The 16,532-nt window shown below is 39.6% G+C and overlaps 1 protein-coding gene across 4 annotated transcripts in view; it reads right to left on the minus strand.

Moving 5' to 3' along the window:
• Positions 1–16,532, minus strand: part of RIMBP2 (RIMS binding protein 2) — a 302,398-nt gene that overhangs the window by 8,208 nt on the left and 277,658 nt on the right. For 2 of the 4 annotated variants that reach the window (XM_029912641.1, XM_026656926.1), the window contains exons 17-19: positions 14,048–14,200; positions 10,604–10,788; positions 3,877–4,045 (exon numbers count right to left, since the gene is read on the minus strand). In XM_029912641.1, the coding sequence (XP_029768501.1) occupies positions 3,877–4,045; positions 10,604–10,788; positions 14,048–14,200 (507 nt within the window). Of the gene's footprint in view, positions 1–1,080; positions 1,147–3,876; positions 4,046–10,603; positions 10,789–14,047; positions 14,201–16,532 lie in introns of all 4 variants that reach the window. The other 2 variants (XM_029912642.1, XM_029912640.1) reach the window with 2 other exon arrangements.

The raw sequence follows: 16,532 nt of genomic DNA on the forward strand, positions 1-16,532 counted from the left end.
GCCTTTTTTAATCTTTTTGGTTAGAAGAATCATCAGGTGCTATTCCTCAGGCTTTTGGATAGTAGATGTTCAGGATTCTATCCTGTTTCACTTCAAGCAGACTGTCACTTTTACTCACTGGTCTTTTTTTCGTGCTAAAGCCAACAGGAATTTTGTGCCTGGTATTATTCTTCCCCTTCTTGGCAGGGTAGTGGGACAAGAAACAGAGCTGTTCTCACTTGATCCAAGACAAGTGATTTATCAATTTTTTAAATGAATCTGAATGTTTCCATTAGTCTTGTGGTTACAGAAACACACTTTCAAGTATTCCATGAGTTTACAGCTTTCCTTAGCAGGCGACAGAAGGAAAGAGGTGAAACTTACAGCTTCAGGAAATTAGATGAAATGTTTCTTGACTGACATTAAACATTTACAGGGAAGTCTGTGATGGGCTTAATTTTAAAACTGAATGAGAGCAGCATGATTCTTGCAGATGATGCCACAGCAAGAGAAACATGCTTGTTAGTTTTACTTACAACAGGCGTAGAGGGCAGTTCTGATGAGCTAGAGAAGAGCATTATGAAGTGTGATAAAGGAAAACTGGTTAGGAGCAGCCTTAGGACTCTTGCTCCAACGAGCTAGGAGCATTCTAGGGTGGGGTAAGGTAGTAGGGGAAGACTGTCATCAGTGGGGAAGTATGCAGCATGCACTCTGGCTTTCACACCTACTAGCTGGGAATGAAGCATTCAGTCAGAGGAGATTGCAGCACACACCCAGTCACTGGGAACATAAGCAATCCCAGCTGCTGATGCAAGGAGGGATTTATACAGAGTGCAAGGAGAAGTCCAAAGTGAAGGGCTGGATTATTACGGAGTTAGGAGCCAATTCCCCTGTGGCTTGGACCGACTCATAGTGACTGCCTTGAAGAAGCAATGAGTCCCTTTGACATACTACTCTGCTAAGACAAGGGAAGGCCTGTTCTCCAGTACTAGGGGCCTCTCTGCTTCTAAAAGATCAAAGGCATAAAAAGTAAATCTAGACAGCTCAAAGCAATTCAGCTAATTTACAGCTTGAATCAAGTTATTGTTTCTTAGCACAGACCTCTTTTTGACTTTCTGGATCTGCGGTGTACAGAGCGTGTGCTCTCTTTGAAACGGTCACAGTTGACTTCAGGAAAGGAATGCATACAAATAAAAGAAGAGGAAAAGATATGAAGCTGTTCAAAGTTCTTAATTTTTAAGGATTTAATGTGGGCAAAGGATTAAGCAAAATTAGTCATAGCTGAACACAGCATGTTAATTAAGTGTTTGATTTGACATTCAGACTGAAGCATGTGTGATAACAGCATAAAACAGACTGGAGATTTAGGGCCTGATCCTGCTAGCAGTGCCACATGGGCAGACTGTGACAGAAGGGGGTCTGAAAATGTGCATTTGTTTGCACATTCAGGCACTTGGTTTGTATTTAATTCAAAATTAAGCCAAACTCTCCGTATTCTCTGAACTCTAGGGTTCTATGTGCATTTCCTTTGAAGTGTGACTAGAAAACTTGATCCAGATTTAAGAGAAAAGCCATTTGCTTTTAAAGTGTCAAGATATTTAAAGGTGAACTGCAGTGGGGGGGAGGAGGTTACTAGCAGTTAGACCACTCCGGAACATTAAGAAAAGTATGCTTACAGATAGAGTGGCATTTTAATACAAGTGCTTTCCCCCTCCCGGAAAAATCTGAGCTGCAGACTTCTTCATTGCTCTGCCAGAGTGAGGGACATCACCAGTAGCACATAACAAAGAAGCCAATGGCGCTTGCAGAAATAGCTCCCAGGATCAGATCCTTAGAATGGCCACAATCTGTCGGGACTAAAGTTAGGCTCCTAAAATTATATTTAGACATCTAAATAAATGATCTCATTTTCAAAATGTTCAGCATCTACAACTCTCACTGACTTTGGCAGGAGCTGAGAGTGCTCGACACTTTTGAAAATCAGGCCACATTGAGATAATTGTTTTTAAATATGGATTTGAGGTAAAAGATTTCAGAAGTGCCTAAGGGTATGTCTGTACAGCAAAAAAAAAAAAAAAAAAAATCCAGCAAGTCTCAGAGCCTGGGTCAAATGACTCGGGCTTGTGGGGCTCACACTATGGGGCTAAAAATAGCAGTGTAAATGTTCCCACTCAAGCTGGCTCTGAGATCCACCTCCCGCACCGGGGTTTCAAAGCCCAGGTTGCAGGCCAAGTGGGAACATCTACACTGCTCTTTTTAGCCGCCTAGCCTGAGCTCAAGTCAGTGGACCCAGGCTCTGAGACTCGCTGCCACATTTTTGATTTGGGTTGGGGTTTGTTTTTTTTTGCAGTGTAAACAAACCCTAAGAGACTAAGGGCTTGTCTACACTTAAAATGCGCAGCTGCAGCACTTGAGTGCTTCAGTGAAGACTGCAGGACTTCTCCCATCGGTGTCAGCACTCCACCTCCCCAATATGCAGTAGCTAGGTCGACGCAAGAATTGTCCTGTCGACTTGGCGCTGTCTACACCAGGGGTTAGGTCGCTTTAACTGCATTGCTCAGTGGTGTGAGTGTTACACACCCCTGAGCGATGTAGCTATACCAGCCTAATTTCCTAGTGTAGACCAGGCTTTAGGATCCTAAGTTCTGTATTCAAAAGTGACTTAGCGCCAGATTTTCACATATATTTAGGTGCCTAAAGATGCAAACAGGCACCTAGTGAGATTTATAAAAGTACCCAAGTGGGTTGGGCACCTACCTCACATGAACTGCAAGGAAATTAAGTGCCTAATCTACTCAGGTGCTTTTGTAAAACTTACTAGATGCCTAACTGCATCTTCAGTTTCCTAAATACTTGTGAAAACCAGGCATGTAGGAGCCTATGTCCCAGTCAATGATTCCTAATTCACTTAGGCACTTCTGAAAATTTTACTTAGGTACCTCTAGGCACTCAGGTTTTACCCATGGTTCTTTCACTCCCTTTGATTGTTACATGTCTTAAGTCCATTTGTTCCGGCACACAAATGGGGAAATACTGAGCTGAGAATTCTGAGGATCTTAAAGAGCCTATAATTGTTTCATTTTGTGAAAAGTACTTAAAATAAACCCCCCAATGGTAAAACACTATTTTCATTTTGTAATCTTGCAAACAATTCTGGAGAGATTTTTGTTTGATTGTTTTTGTTTTTATGTAGCCACGTTTACAGTTCACTTTTAAACAAGATTGAACCAATGTTAGTGGTTTACAGTCTTTGTTTTATTGCTCCTTTGAAAAATTTAAAATTTGTTGGTGCTTTCCCTCTCAAAATATATTTGTATATAACTACAGTATGTCTCTGTACAACATTGAACCACTGATTTAAGGTTACTGGTTCAAAACAGGAAAGGTTGGTTTGTGATATCAATATCTTTTAAGCTTTTTGACTACGCAATGTTAACCTGAATAATGTGAGGCATAACCCTTTGCCACCATCCCTTTAAATTTATGGTAAAGTAGGTTAAAGTAGAAGAGTAAAAAGAACAAACAAGTGATTCTTTTTATGCTTTCCAGCAGTGAGCATAACATTTATCAAACATCTCAGCACTGCATATGCCAAAAGCAGAGGGATCTTGTTCTGTGTCTAGAAATCTTTCAGAAAATCAGTCTTTAAAAAAATATATTAATATGTGCAGTACTGAAATGCAAGTCCTCATTTGTGTCGTCAATAGTGAAAATGCTTAAATAGTCTGAATTTTTAAAAAAAAACACAAGCAAGATGTTGACACAGAACGTATCCCATAGTGTAGTAGACTGCTGTAAAATTTATATGCATGTGCCATATCATCAAAAAAGCCAAAGCGCAAACAGCCAAGTTAACAGCACTAAATCGCTATTTTGTGTACATATATTTTCCCCTACCTATTTTTTCTACAGGTGTATTCAGAGGAAGAAACCCTTGTTTCAGAAGCTGATCCATCATTTCTTCATCATCTGCTTGGATTTCAGAGACCATATTACATGGAATGAGGCCAAGTCTTGTGCAAGTTTCTCCCCGGTAGAATCCATCAGCATCTTTATCTCCATAAACCTAAATATTCAAGACATAAAAAATTGATCAATCAATGTTGTTTTAATATTTGGGATTTATTACAAAACAGTCCCTGAAGGATTGCAAGGTGTCTATGGATTTGCGTTTGTGTTTATTTACAGCTACTCTGATTTTTTTTTTTTTTTTAACAGAGCACTAGGTTTTTTTAGGTACCTCTGAATTGTGATACCATACATTTGAGCAGAAATCAGCTGTTTTGTTAGCTATGACATTAGCATAAGTGAGAAACGCCTTTAAAAGCTTCCCCCCCCTAAAAAGTCTTAATATTATTTGCATCACTGTTTATGGTGGTAGAGGCTATAGTGAGCATCTGAAGAATTGGATCAAAGTTTTATTATTTTAAGTAAATTAAACTTTTGGCAAAATCAAGGTTAGATCAAGAAAACATTTTGTGTGAAATATGATGTGTGTATCTAAGATTTATGCATATCTCACATACCAGATGCATCTGAAGAAGTGCAGTTTTTTACCCATGAAAGCTTATGCCCAAATAAATCTGTTAGTCTTTAACATGCCACCGGACTCCTCATTGTTTTTGGTCACAGACAAGAAAGTATTTTACCTATAATACAACTGTATTCAAAATCCCATTCCCAGTAACAGGTGAATCCAAATTAAATCAGTTTGTCCCATCTTTGATACTAACCAAAAGCTAATGAAATGAAGCTTACAGTAAGAAACTGTCTTTGTGAAAATATTTGAAAATTCAGTACTGTATGATGTAGGTTTAAAACATTCCTTTCTTTGCATTTGTGAAAAATACAGTTGATATCAAATAACAAAGACAGCTACAAATTCAAATACAGACTGAATCTAGTACTGAACTACTTAAAGATGTCTTTAAGACTGAACGACTGATTTATTTTAGATCTTTCCCGTACAAAGACCGCAGATGCTATTGATTTTTTTTTTTTAAATCTAGTTAAAAGATGGCCTTGAATTTTAGGAGTTATCTAGAATATGATTCTATTTCAGTTGTATTAATTGTATGTACATAATCTATAGATTATTGTCTAGAGTGCCACCTCTCCTTCTAATACATTATTAGGCTGGGAAGGATTCAATTTTTTTAATCAGTAAATGTTGATTTCACTGTACATACAAACGAAAGAAAAAATATTTTCATCCACGATGATTGAAATTTACAGATCGGCAAAGTAAGAAAATTGTTACTTGAGTTTGATTTAAAGAAATTCACTTTGTATATTTTGATATGTGATGCTGAGAATTTGTGTTTTAATGATTATAAAGCTTTGACTTTTTTAATCTTAATGTTTGTCACTAAATAATTGTCTGACCCTCCCCCATAATTTCCCACAACCATGAACATTTTAATTGAGAAAAATAAATGCTTAAAATCCATAAGTTTGTGCAACTGTGAACAATTAAATTGATCAAAATAAAAAACTTAAAAATAAACAGATATTATCCATCCATCCATTATCCATTATATTAAAAAATTTGAATTCTCCCCAGTTTATATATTATGTATGATCATTGATACATGTAAAATGTGTGATGAAAGGATTGATGTTACATGGAGTAGTTCCCTGATGTGATTTGTTTACTCATAATGCTACTACTCAGTGCGTAATGTTTGTAAAGTGCTTTGAAAATATAAATGAATTGATCTTCACAACATTTCTGAGAGGTAGGCAAAAGCAGCAGCTACAGTTTTTACAACTAGCACGGTTCTACTGAAAAAGTCAACGTTTATCCACAGTTGTATCTGAGATATGACACTATTTCTCTATTGTGGGTAGATGATGTCTTTTCAGTAACTATCAAGGTAGCTAATATGTAGGCCTGGCAGAATTGAATTTTTTTTATAACTTTGATAATATTGATGTTTATTTTTAAGCATTTTTTAGAGATTATCAGTTTATTTCACAGTCACTCCAAATTATGGGTTTTATGCATTTTTTATCTATGTACATTTTCAGGGAGGAAGGGTTGTCAGACAAGAATTATTTAATGCCAGTAGATGTTGAGTGTGGTGACGACACAGGAAAGGAAATAGAACACCAGGTTTGTGGTAGCCAGAGAGCTTCAAAAGCTTCCTGCAAAAAGCCTCAAGCCAAAAGCCTCCAGGAAAACTTTTCCTGGGGTTTTTATTTCTCTCCTTACTTTGTTTACAACTCTTCTTAGTGGTTACATTCTTGTGCATGAAGAAAACATGCAGTGTACAATTACACAAGATAACAAACCCATTTCTTGTGCGCGTGAACACCAGCTGCGAGGGTACAATCAAATCAGCCAAAAGGTTTTCCCAAACACAGACGCGGGGGTGTAAACAGCTCCAGCCTCGTTGCCATGGGAGCAGTTTGCCGCGCCCATGAGCCGACGATTCGGGAGCTATACATCCCCACAGCTGAGATCCAAAGAGTTAAAGCTATATAATTGTTAAAACACATATTGTGGAAAATCATGTAAATATATACAAAGTAAATATCTTTCATAAACTTTAAGAAGTAAACTCTAATAAGTTACTAAACTAGAGTTTAGTAAACTCTATTAAGTTCTCAAGCAGTATTTTTCTTACTTTGCCTATCTATAAATTTCAATGATCGCTGATGGAAATATTTTTTGTCAGTTTGTGTGCATGTATGGTGAAATCAATGTTTACTGACATTTATCATAAAAGTCTAATCCTCCAAGTCTACTAATATAAGCAAATGATTAAAATACTGGAGCAGAATGAATATCTTCACAAACAAAAGCAAGTACTTATATATTCCCATGTTTTTGGTGTAATCATATCCAATGCCAACTGAGGCAATAAGTAAAATACTTAAGGTACAATTGTGCTTTACTATACTTAGATGTTTGTATTGTGATCATCTCCTTTCAAAATGTTTAACTGCCAACTGGGTGGTGGAAGTCACTATTCTTATGGTTTAAAGTACAGTTCCACTAGGCATAATAGTTACTTAGGGTATGTCTATACTACCCGCCGGATCGGCGGGCAGCAATCATTCCAGCAGGGATCAATTTATCGCGTCTAGTCTAGACATGATAAATCGACCCCCAAGTGCTCTCCCATCGACTCCTGTACTCCAGCGCCGCGAGAGGTGCAGGCAGAGTCGATGGGGCAGTGGCAGCAGTCAACTCACCGCAGTGAAAACACCACGGTAAGTCGATCTAAGTACATCGACTTCAGCTACATTATTCACGTAGCTGAAGTTGCATAACTTAGATCGATCCCCCCCCACACACACACTTAGTGTAGACCAGGGCATAGTTATTGTCTGTGACTCCAGGTCAAGTCTCCTCAGTTTACCAGCAAAACAATGATTTTTATGTGTGACTATTTTGGGAATCTGTGCAGTTTATGAATTCTGTTTGAAATTAGCAACTGTATGCTTATGCCCATATGATTATCTGTACTGTCTTCTTACTTCATACAGGGGAGTGGTGCTTGCCTATCTAGACTGGGTGAGTGACTATGAAGATACATTGGTATCAGAATAGGTCTACCTGGGCAATACAGTGGATATGCTAAAGAAAATGGCTGAACCAAGAAAACTGATTCTGACCAGTTGGGCCTGTACTAGGTTATGGTTCACATGGTAGGGGACTTCGATCACCTAATGAGGGTAATCAGAGGGTCACCTGACAAAAGGGACTGACAGTTATAAAAGAAAGGGCCTCTCACTGACCATTTTGGGAGAGAGCAGGAGGAAACTGGGTGCAGTGATGTGCGAACATACGGGGGGGGATCCTGGACACCATAAAGGATGGTGACCAAATCCCAAAGGATGCTCAGGAGTGGTGAGGAAAATGAAGCAGCAAATGGCGGATAGGTGTTTTACTGTTACCTAGATCTGTATATCTCTTGTGCTATCTAAAGGAAAGAGTAATTTTATTAGAAACCTTTCCAAAGCCTGTGTGTTATGCACTCAATTATCATGCCTCCCTGAGGAGGTGAATGGTAAACCAGTCTGCAAAAGGGCAGAGCTCTGGGAAAGGGTGTGCTTAAGCTACTGGGATGTTTTGAGTGTCTATGCTGGGTTTGGGGACTAGGGCAGCTGGACTGCAAGATTCCACTTCTGTGAGTGTCTATGCTCAGGAAGCAGGGTGGATTGATTTAAATATTTGAGTTTAATTTTGTTTTGCATTTATATTACGTAGCTATTTTTCTAAGAAAGGTTGATTCTCATTGGTTGATAACTATTAAACCAAGTTAAAAGACAGTCTTCACACTAAATTTAGTACTTCTTTTTTGCTCACCAGAAAAATATACTATACCTATATTTATTTAAGGAATTATAGAGCTTAAAATACAGGTTTCTTAATTTTTACATTTTTATGTTAGAAAATGGTAAATCATTCATTTATTATTTTTTTGCTCAAGATTTGTGCCATGCTGAATTTGGGTGGTAACTGGAATTCAATTAAAATTCACAAACTGCATTTTCAAATTGTAATTAATTAAATAAGGTCTACTTAAATGTGCAGGATACATAAGAAAAAAATAAGTCTATCAACACGTTTTTGCAGGTAAACCTAACTGATTTAAGGAAAAAAAAGTGTAACTGTGGTTAATGATTGGAACGGATTGTTTCTGGAGTTCAGTATTTTAGAACCCAATAGATCTCATCCTCATACTTCATTTTTATCCATAACCTGGAAGAAGAAAACAAACATTCCTGTTTTTTCAACTCCCAGTTTCTCAACTTTGAATGAACTAGTCATTGAACTGAACTGGTTGGATACACTGAAATGAAGACGATATTCTCTTTGCACCTGCAGAAGAAGCTACTGCTGTCAAAATCTGGTTTAGCAAATCAACAAACTCTGATTCCAGGTGCTTAGCCAGTGACTTCCATCAGTTCACTGGTTTGACTTTCTTTAAAGTTTTGGCAGCAAACATGGACTGCCTGAATATTTTTTATTTGTGTTATTTTAGTATATTGTAGTACATTTAGTCCTTAATATGGATTGTCATAATTTCACATTTAATTTTAAACAGGTTTATTTTTTTTAAAAAAAGTATTTAATTTAAATAAAAAATGATTGAAATGAAAAAAATCTGATTTAATTTTAAGATATCAATTTTTATCCACTCTGCCAGGAAGTGTGTCAGAGAGGCCAAAGAAAGAGACAGTGCTAGAGCCTACTCAGACTCAGGAAGCTTAAAACATACAGGTACAGCGTGTTTAGGACCCAAACACAGCAGCCTGGTGAGTGTCCAGAAAAGGGAGGCTGATCGGGGCTGACATCATAACTGCCAAACCTGCAAGCTCTGTCTAGAATTTGAGAGGCAGTGAAAGAATTTGGGACACTCATTGTACTGCACGAGAAGGGGCTTTGCTATGACCCTGATTCAGGAAAGGAAAACAGCACCTACGCCTGTCCTGTTCACAGAGATTAAAGCACATGCTTAAGTGGCATCTTGACTAAGGATTTAAGCATATGCTTGCCTAAAGAGGGGTTTATAAGCTGTTTCATAAGATCCCCCCCTTGAAGGTACTTATTAATCAAGCCTTATAGTTTTATTGTAAACAGTTAGTCTCCTAAGCACTTAGTAAAATATACATTTGGTTTTCAAGAGTGTAATTCATGTGTTTTGTATCTGCTAAACAAACACATAGGGCCTGATCCACCCGTTGTTACAGTTTTTACAAGTAGGATGTCAATTAGCTTCCATTGCGAAGTGAGTCAATGTCCTCATCTGGGAGTGGATGTTTTGGGTGTGCAAGGAATGCAACATAAAGCCGTAAGAGTGCCCCAGACCACTGGCAAGGCAGGGCTCGTACAGACTAGTGATGTGGTGAAGATATCTATCTAACACATATGCAAACAGAGCAATCTGTCAGATCCCTCAGCAGGGGGGCCAGATGCAGTTTACCAATAGCAGTGGGGACACCAAAGCACTTGTACAAAGACAACGGGGGGCGTACGGAAACATAGGTCAAGCATGAGCTGGAGCCACAGTTTTTCAGCTGCTGGGACATGGGCTACTTAAAGGGCTGACCTGGCTTCAGTGTCTTAACTCCAGGAGAGGAGAGCAACACCTATCATCAGCCAGATGGAGCACGTCAGCTGCACAGGTGCCTATGCCCCGACCCTCTCCAGGACATTTTGCTCTTGGCTAGTGTAGGTGGCTCCCTGCTCAGCTTGCTGGTTTCTGAGAATCCCTTTCTTAGGTGCCTAACTCTCCCATCCACTGTATGGGGAGCCTAGCTCAGGGCCGATTACACCAAGCGGTAGGCCACCTAGGGGGTAGGTACTGCAATGGTGAGCAGAGCGCTGCCAAGACATCTTTGATGACCTGGGCCTAAGTAACTTCGGAGCCTGCTATGAAAAAAATTATGGGATGTAGGTGCCTAAATCATTTAGGTGCTTTTGAAAATTTTACCCACCATCTCATTTTTTTAACGCCATCAGTACCAGGCATACAACAGTTCTCAACCCCGTGATAGGTAAATGTGTGTGGCTCTAAAGAGAAGGTCAAGGAACTCTTGTGTGAATGGACCCATGAGGACCTGTTTGCAAGACCAGGTCTTTGGTTTGCTTTGTTTTTTAGATTCCCACCTTAATGATCTGTCCTTCTTTAAATGGTAGCTCTTCTTCTGCAGCATCAGGATTGGGGGACATTGTCAGTGGATCATAGTCAAAGAGGGCAACAAATATTCGAGGAGAAATATCCTCTGTGCCAGGATCTGTTTCTGATTCTTCATAAATATCTGGAGAAAGATGGTCCCGACTACAGTATCCATCTGTGAAAGTAAGATCAGAAGGAGCAAAAATTCAGCAATGCAAGTCAGAATAATTTTTCAACTTAGGTCTGAAATTTGTTCCTATATTTCTGTTTAAAATGGGACTACATTACCGTGCACTAGGGAACTTATAATGTGCTCCAGCAGGGTCTACACAGGCCAGTTAGGGCGCAGCCCGCTAGTGCACATTAGAATTTGCATCCCTCTACCATGGACGAGTGCACTGTGTAGACAAGCCCTGTGCTTGCATTGGTCAGAGGAACGGCACTAGGACACGACTAATCACAACGGTGTTTAAACAAAGTTATTGCTAACACGGTCCCAACCCTCCTGTGAATGGGACTAAGGCTAAACCAATATAACAAAATATGTTTATGGTCCAGCTGTGTTCCCATACAGTTGTTTCTTGCCTACAATTGTGTTGTAATCCATCTAGACCTGTTAGCTAGGGTTGCATTTAAGCCAAACACATATTGCCCATATATATATTAAGACACTGATCCTGCATTGAACTTTGTGCAGGTGAAATAGCCCAGTGCAGGATTGGGAATTATCAGGACCAATACCTTTGTCCAATGCATAGTAAAAGCCAAGTCCCTTCAAAATATGTCAAGTCGGGCACCCAAAACACGAACCACCTAAATCACTGCTGAAAATCTTGGCCCATCACACGTTTAACTTTAAGCATATGCTTACGTCCCATTGACTTCAACAGGAGTCAACCTCTTGCCTAAATGTTTTACTGAATCAAGGCCTTTAGGTACATCACATAGTCTTCCAGATCTTCCACTATTATCAATTTTCCCCCCTAAAGGCCTGCTTTATATGTTAAATCTATATAGTTAGTCCCAATATTTCTGTTTTAATGATATCTGCATCACAGAGATTATATATTTATTGAAATAATTTAAATGTTTGATTAAGGATTTAGTATAGAACTTTTTTTAAGATGACCCTCCCCTCTTTACCTACTCCTAATGCCAGAGAACTCTGTTAAACAATTTTTTGTAATTAAAAAAAGGTCAGTTTAGAGGGGCACAGCTTCAAGGGGACGGCTACTGAAACGTGTGTCCAGAACACTATAAAGAAGGTGGATAAGGAAATGCAGAACAGCCAAAGGGTGGGAAATACAGTCCAGCCAGGAAGCTTTACACAGGCACAAAGCACAGAAGGGAAGTGGAACAAGGACAGGACATGGACAAATGGCAACGGGGATTTTCCCCCAGTTGCAATGATGTTTTATTCCCACTGTCAGATGGACTGGAAATGCAAAACAGGGTTTTTCTTCGGAGTATTGCGCATTCTGTTTTTTAAGTGAGACAGGGTAAATTATGCCCTCTTGGCCTGGCAGCCAACTCCAGCTGACGTCAGCTGGAGTTAGTTACAAGCATGAGTTGTGCACAGACTTTATCAAAACAGTTCTGAACCGGAATGGTGATGATTCAGAATGGTCACGTCTGCTTCAGGCAACCAGAGCAGACATGCGCTGCTGACTGGCTGCTGTAGGCCAGATTTTCAGCTAATGTAAATTGGCATAGCTCCATTGGAGTCCCTGAACTATGCTGATTTATACCATTTGATGATCTGGTTCTATATATTCAGAGCTTTTTGCTCTCAAACCTAAAAACCAGATACCTACCTGTAACTGTTGTTCTTTGAGACATGATGCTCATGTGCATTCCATGTGGGTGGGTGCGCACCCTGGGCACCGTAGCTGGAGAACTTTGCCTAGCAGTATCCATAGGGGCGGTGCTCACACCCTGAAGCCTAGCCCTTCCCCTGGCTGTACAAAGGCTGTGCTGCCCCAGCACCCGCAGTTCCTTTGCACTGAACATCAGAAGTACAGACTCCAATGCCGAGGGGACAGAGGATGGATTGTGGAATATACGTCTGCATCACATCTTGAAGAACAACAGTTATGGGTGGGTAACCATTTTTAGTTTTTTGAGTAGATGCAGTCGTGTATTCCAATATTTGCAGGAGGCGGGGCACGGAGTCTATTCAAAGGAGGATGGCAGGACTGCCTTCCCGAAGTTTGCATCTGATCTGGACGCAGCCGTGATGGCATAGTAGTTTGCACAAGTATGCGGAGAGGACCAGTTGGCCGTCCTGCAGCTGTCCAATATAGGAATGTCATTTAGAAATGCCATTGACGTCGCCTGAGCTCTAAACTAACATTTAAACTAAACCTAATGTACTACTGCTGCTACATACAAGAAAAGGGCTCAGGAAACTGAGAGCAGACGTGTCAGGTGAAGACACACAGCATTCTTACTCCAGCCATGGGCGGTGAGAGGGAACGGAGGGGGTTGGGACAGCACTGCTCTTATACAGCCAGGGGAGGGGCTAAGGCTGCATCTACTCAAAGAAGAACACTTTTTTATTAGTGATTTGTTTAAATGTTTACTTTGGCTTCTGTTTTGCTTCATTTGAAAGATGAACACAAAACGTAACGCTTCTCCCCGCTTCAGACCTGGCCTAAGCCACTTTTCGGTGGGAATGGTTAAGTACTTTAACTCACTGTGTAATGAGCTATGAAAGGGTGAGAATTGTGTGCAATTATGCAACGGCTTCTTAGGTTGATGAAGCAGCAAACACCATCGATAATGGGTGGGAGACAATTACTACCTTACCTATGTCAATTAGCACTTGTAGTGATACACATACTTTTAAAAATAAATTTAAGTTTTTCCTTCACTGAAGGTCTGATCCAAATCCCAGTGAAGTCAATGGCAAGGCACCCATTGACTCCCAGGGGCTTCAGATCAGCCCTAAGCCAAACCAATAAACTAGGAGTGATGCTTGAGTCGTGCTGCTTCTCACTATGGAAGGGTTGATGACGATGAACCATCCCCATTTTGGCTCTGTCTAGTGCTAGATTTATGAATCAAGTTGAAAGGTGATCTTTTTGATCAATGAGTGTTCAAAGGTGCATACATTAGATGTTAATTGATGTTAAACAGCCATGGAGGATAAAGGAGTAGCTTCACAGAGGTTCATGCAATGCAGTGTGCTTTGACTTGTTTCAGTATGGAAAGCTGGTTGCATGACAGTTATCAGTGGATGACTAAGGGCTCTTCCTCCCTTACAGCTGAGCTGAGCTGAACAAACTTACCTGGAAGCAGGGCAGACAGGACTTAAGAGTTAGCTCCCCTTGCATTCTGCATTGCATGCAATGTTGTCATACAGAAATGGCACTCATTAACACCCAGCTCTAAATGCGTCTTGTGTCAGAAAGGATGAAGAAGGGTCGGCATACCGTATCTATAGTCAGAGGCCATGGTACGCTGCTGAGACCATTTCTTGTGTCCATCAATGCTGCGATTATAAGCTTCTTCTTTTACAGGTGAAATATTTCCCTCACTACCTGACCGAGACCGACCGCCTTCACTGTTACTGTCCATTGTAATTTCTATGGAGAAAAAGGGAATGATCTATTAAACATACTTTATAGTCTTCTCAGTGGAGGCTCCTGAGGGCAGGCTTTGCCTACCTTCTTTTCTGACTCAGCTATAGCAGGATGGCTAACCACCTGCAGAACTATGTGTGGCAGGTTTACTGACTGATTCTCCAGTGATTCTTCTCCAGGCACACAGAAAGGGGTGTTTGCTTTTTAAAAGGTCTTGCCTTCATGCTTTTTAAAACTTGCCTGGATTTCTGGAGGGTAAATGCAGACTTCGAGTTCTGTGGGGCAGGAAACTATATTTTTGTTCTGTGTTTGCACAGCGCCTAGTACAATGAGATCTTGGTCCATGATTGGGGCTCCTAGGCACTATGATAACACAAATAATAAATAACAACAATCAACGTTGTAATCCGATGTCCCACTTCTGCAAGGTCAAGGGGAAAATGTAAAATACATTTTATCTTTGGAAGTAGATGATCTAAAACCAGAATTAAGTTGAAAATTTTCTGTTTCCAATATGTTCGTAATCTAACAGGGAAATAATCTAAAATTAGTTTAAATCTGGGACCTTTTGGATAAAGATGTGTCCCAGGAAATGTGCTCAATACATTTCTATAAGGGAATAAACTGTGACCCTGTAAATAAACCCATACTGATAAATGTTGGCAGCCCCACGTTCTTTGGCGCTAATGGAATAAAACCTCTAACTGCAGTTAATGGGAGTTTTGCGCCAATAAAAACTTTAGAATTTGGCCAACCTTTTTTTTTTTTTAAAGAACCCTCTTTTTATGATGACAGACCCCTAATATCTGTTTTATTCAGTCTTCACTCAGGCAAAACTCTCTTGGAAGTCAATAGGAGCTTTGCCTGAGTGACGACAGTGTGCTCAAGTTGGTACAATGTACTGTTACAGGGTTTGATTGGATACATTGGCTTTATTCAGTCTATTTATCTGCTCTGCAGATCTATTCCCCATCCTCCTGTTTTCTGTAGCAAGCCTTCAGAGGATGACTATTTTGTGATTTTTACCCAATGCTTGTCTTGACTGCCGTACATTATTGACGTGGGTAATTATTACATCGTGGGCACCTATTTATCACCAATTACATTTTTAATAGCTAACTAATCGGTTATGTTGATTTTATTAAATGCCCTGCTGAGTTGAGAGAGCCATGTGTACTGCATGCCTGATAACTCAGCTTCCCGTTAGTTCTGTTCCTGTGAACATTACGAGAAACCGGTTCTCTTTGTTTAAACACGGCAATACAATCAAAGAAGTCGGCAGTTAGGAATCCCGGACCATAACCACATCACATTAAGAATGATACTGGATAGGGTCTTTCATCAATTTCACAGAAGACCAGAGAGCAATTCTTTCATTAGATGCTGAAAATACTGCCACTGTGGGTTATGTCTTATCAGTGTTAGACAATATTGTAATGCAATCCTAATGCGACTTCCCTAGAAAAGTATTCACAGAGCATACTTACTGCAAAATACACTAATGCATTCTTGAACTCACACTAAAGCAGCAGATTAGAGCCTTATATTTTATTCTCTGTTTAATTATCAATTTGAATGTGGACTGATTATAAAAAATGAATTCCTTCTTATCTACTTCCTAAAATGCTGCTCTTTAGCTACAGAACAGTGAAGTCATTATTTAATAGTTCCTTGGGTTCCAACCTTGTTTAGAGAAAGTGAGGCCTGTTGTATTTAATCAGCCCCTACCCCGCAATCCACATCTTTCCGTCAAAATCAGAGTTAAAGGAAAACCCAAAGGATTAATTTAACCCAAATTATTTCAAATCCCACCCCCAACTATTTGTTGTTAAATTATTTTAACAGGTGATAAAAAGAAAATCTTAAATGCACAATATATTTTAAGTATTCCAGGCATAATTCACTCCTCCCACCCCCAAATATTTACTCTTGAAAAAAAAAAGCTACAAAAAAGAAAAGGGAGACACTGATCTAGCAAACACCAGCCTATACTGAGAATGTTTATCAGCTGATGATTAGCTGGCTCAACTAATAGTTACAGGTTGATATTTGCATATGCACTCTCTGGACCGGATTCTCTCTTTACACCTTCTTTTTCTTTTAACACCAGTAATTCCATGGAGTGAAGTTACTCCTGATTTATAGCAGTGTAAGTGGGAGGAGAATCATACTCTCTACATATACTTATTAAAGACACTTAGAATGCTTTTATGAATTACAGTTGTATTTTTTAAAAATCCACAGTTATCAGAAATTATTATTGTGTCCCTAATATCCATTAGTTTTCCTCTTGAGAGCAAAATCTTGCTAACTCTACAAATCTGTAGAGGGTGCT

Source organism: Terrapene carolina, unplaced genomic scaffold, assembly GCF_002925995.2.
Source record: "Terrapene carolina triunguis isolate 2854851 unplaced genomic scaffold, T_m_triunguis-2.0 Scaffold234, whole genome shotgun sequence".
In the NCBI taxonomy this organism is placed as follows: domain Eukaryota; kingdom Metazoa; phylum Chordata; order Testudines; family Emydidae; genus Terrapene; species Terrapene triunguis.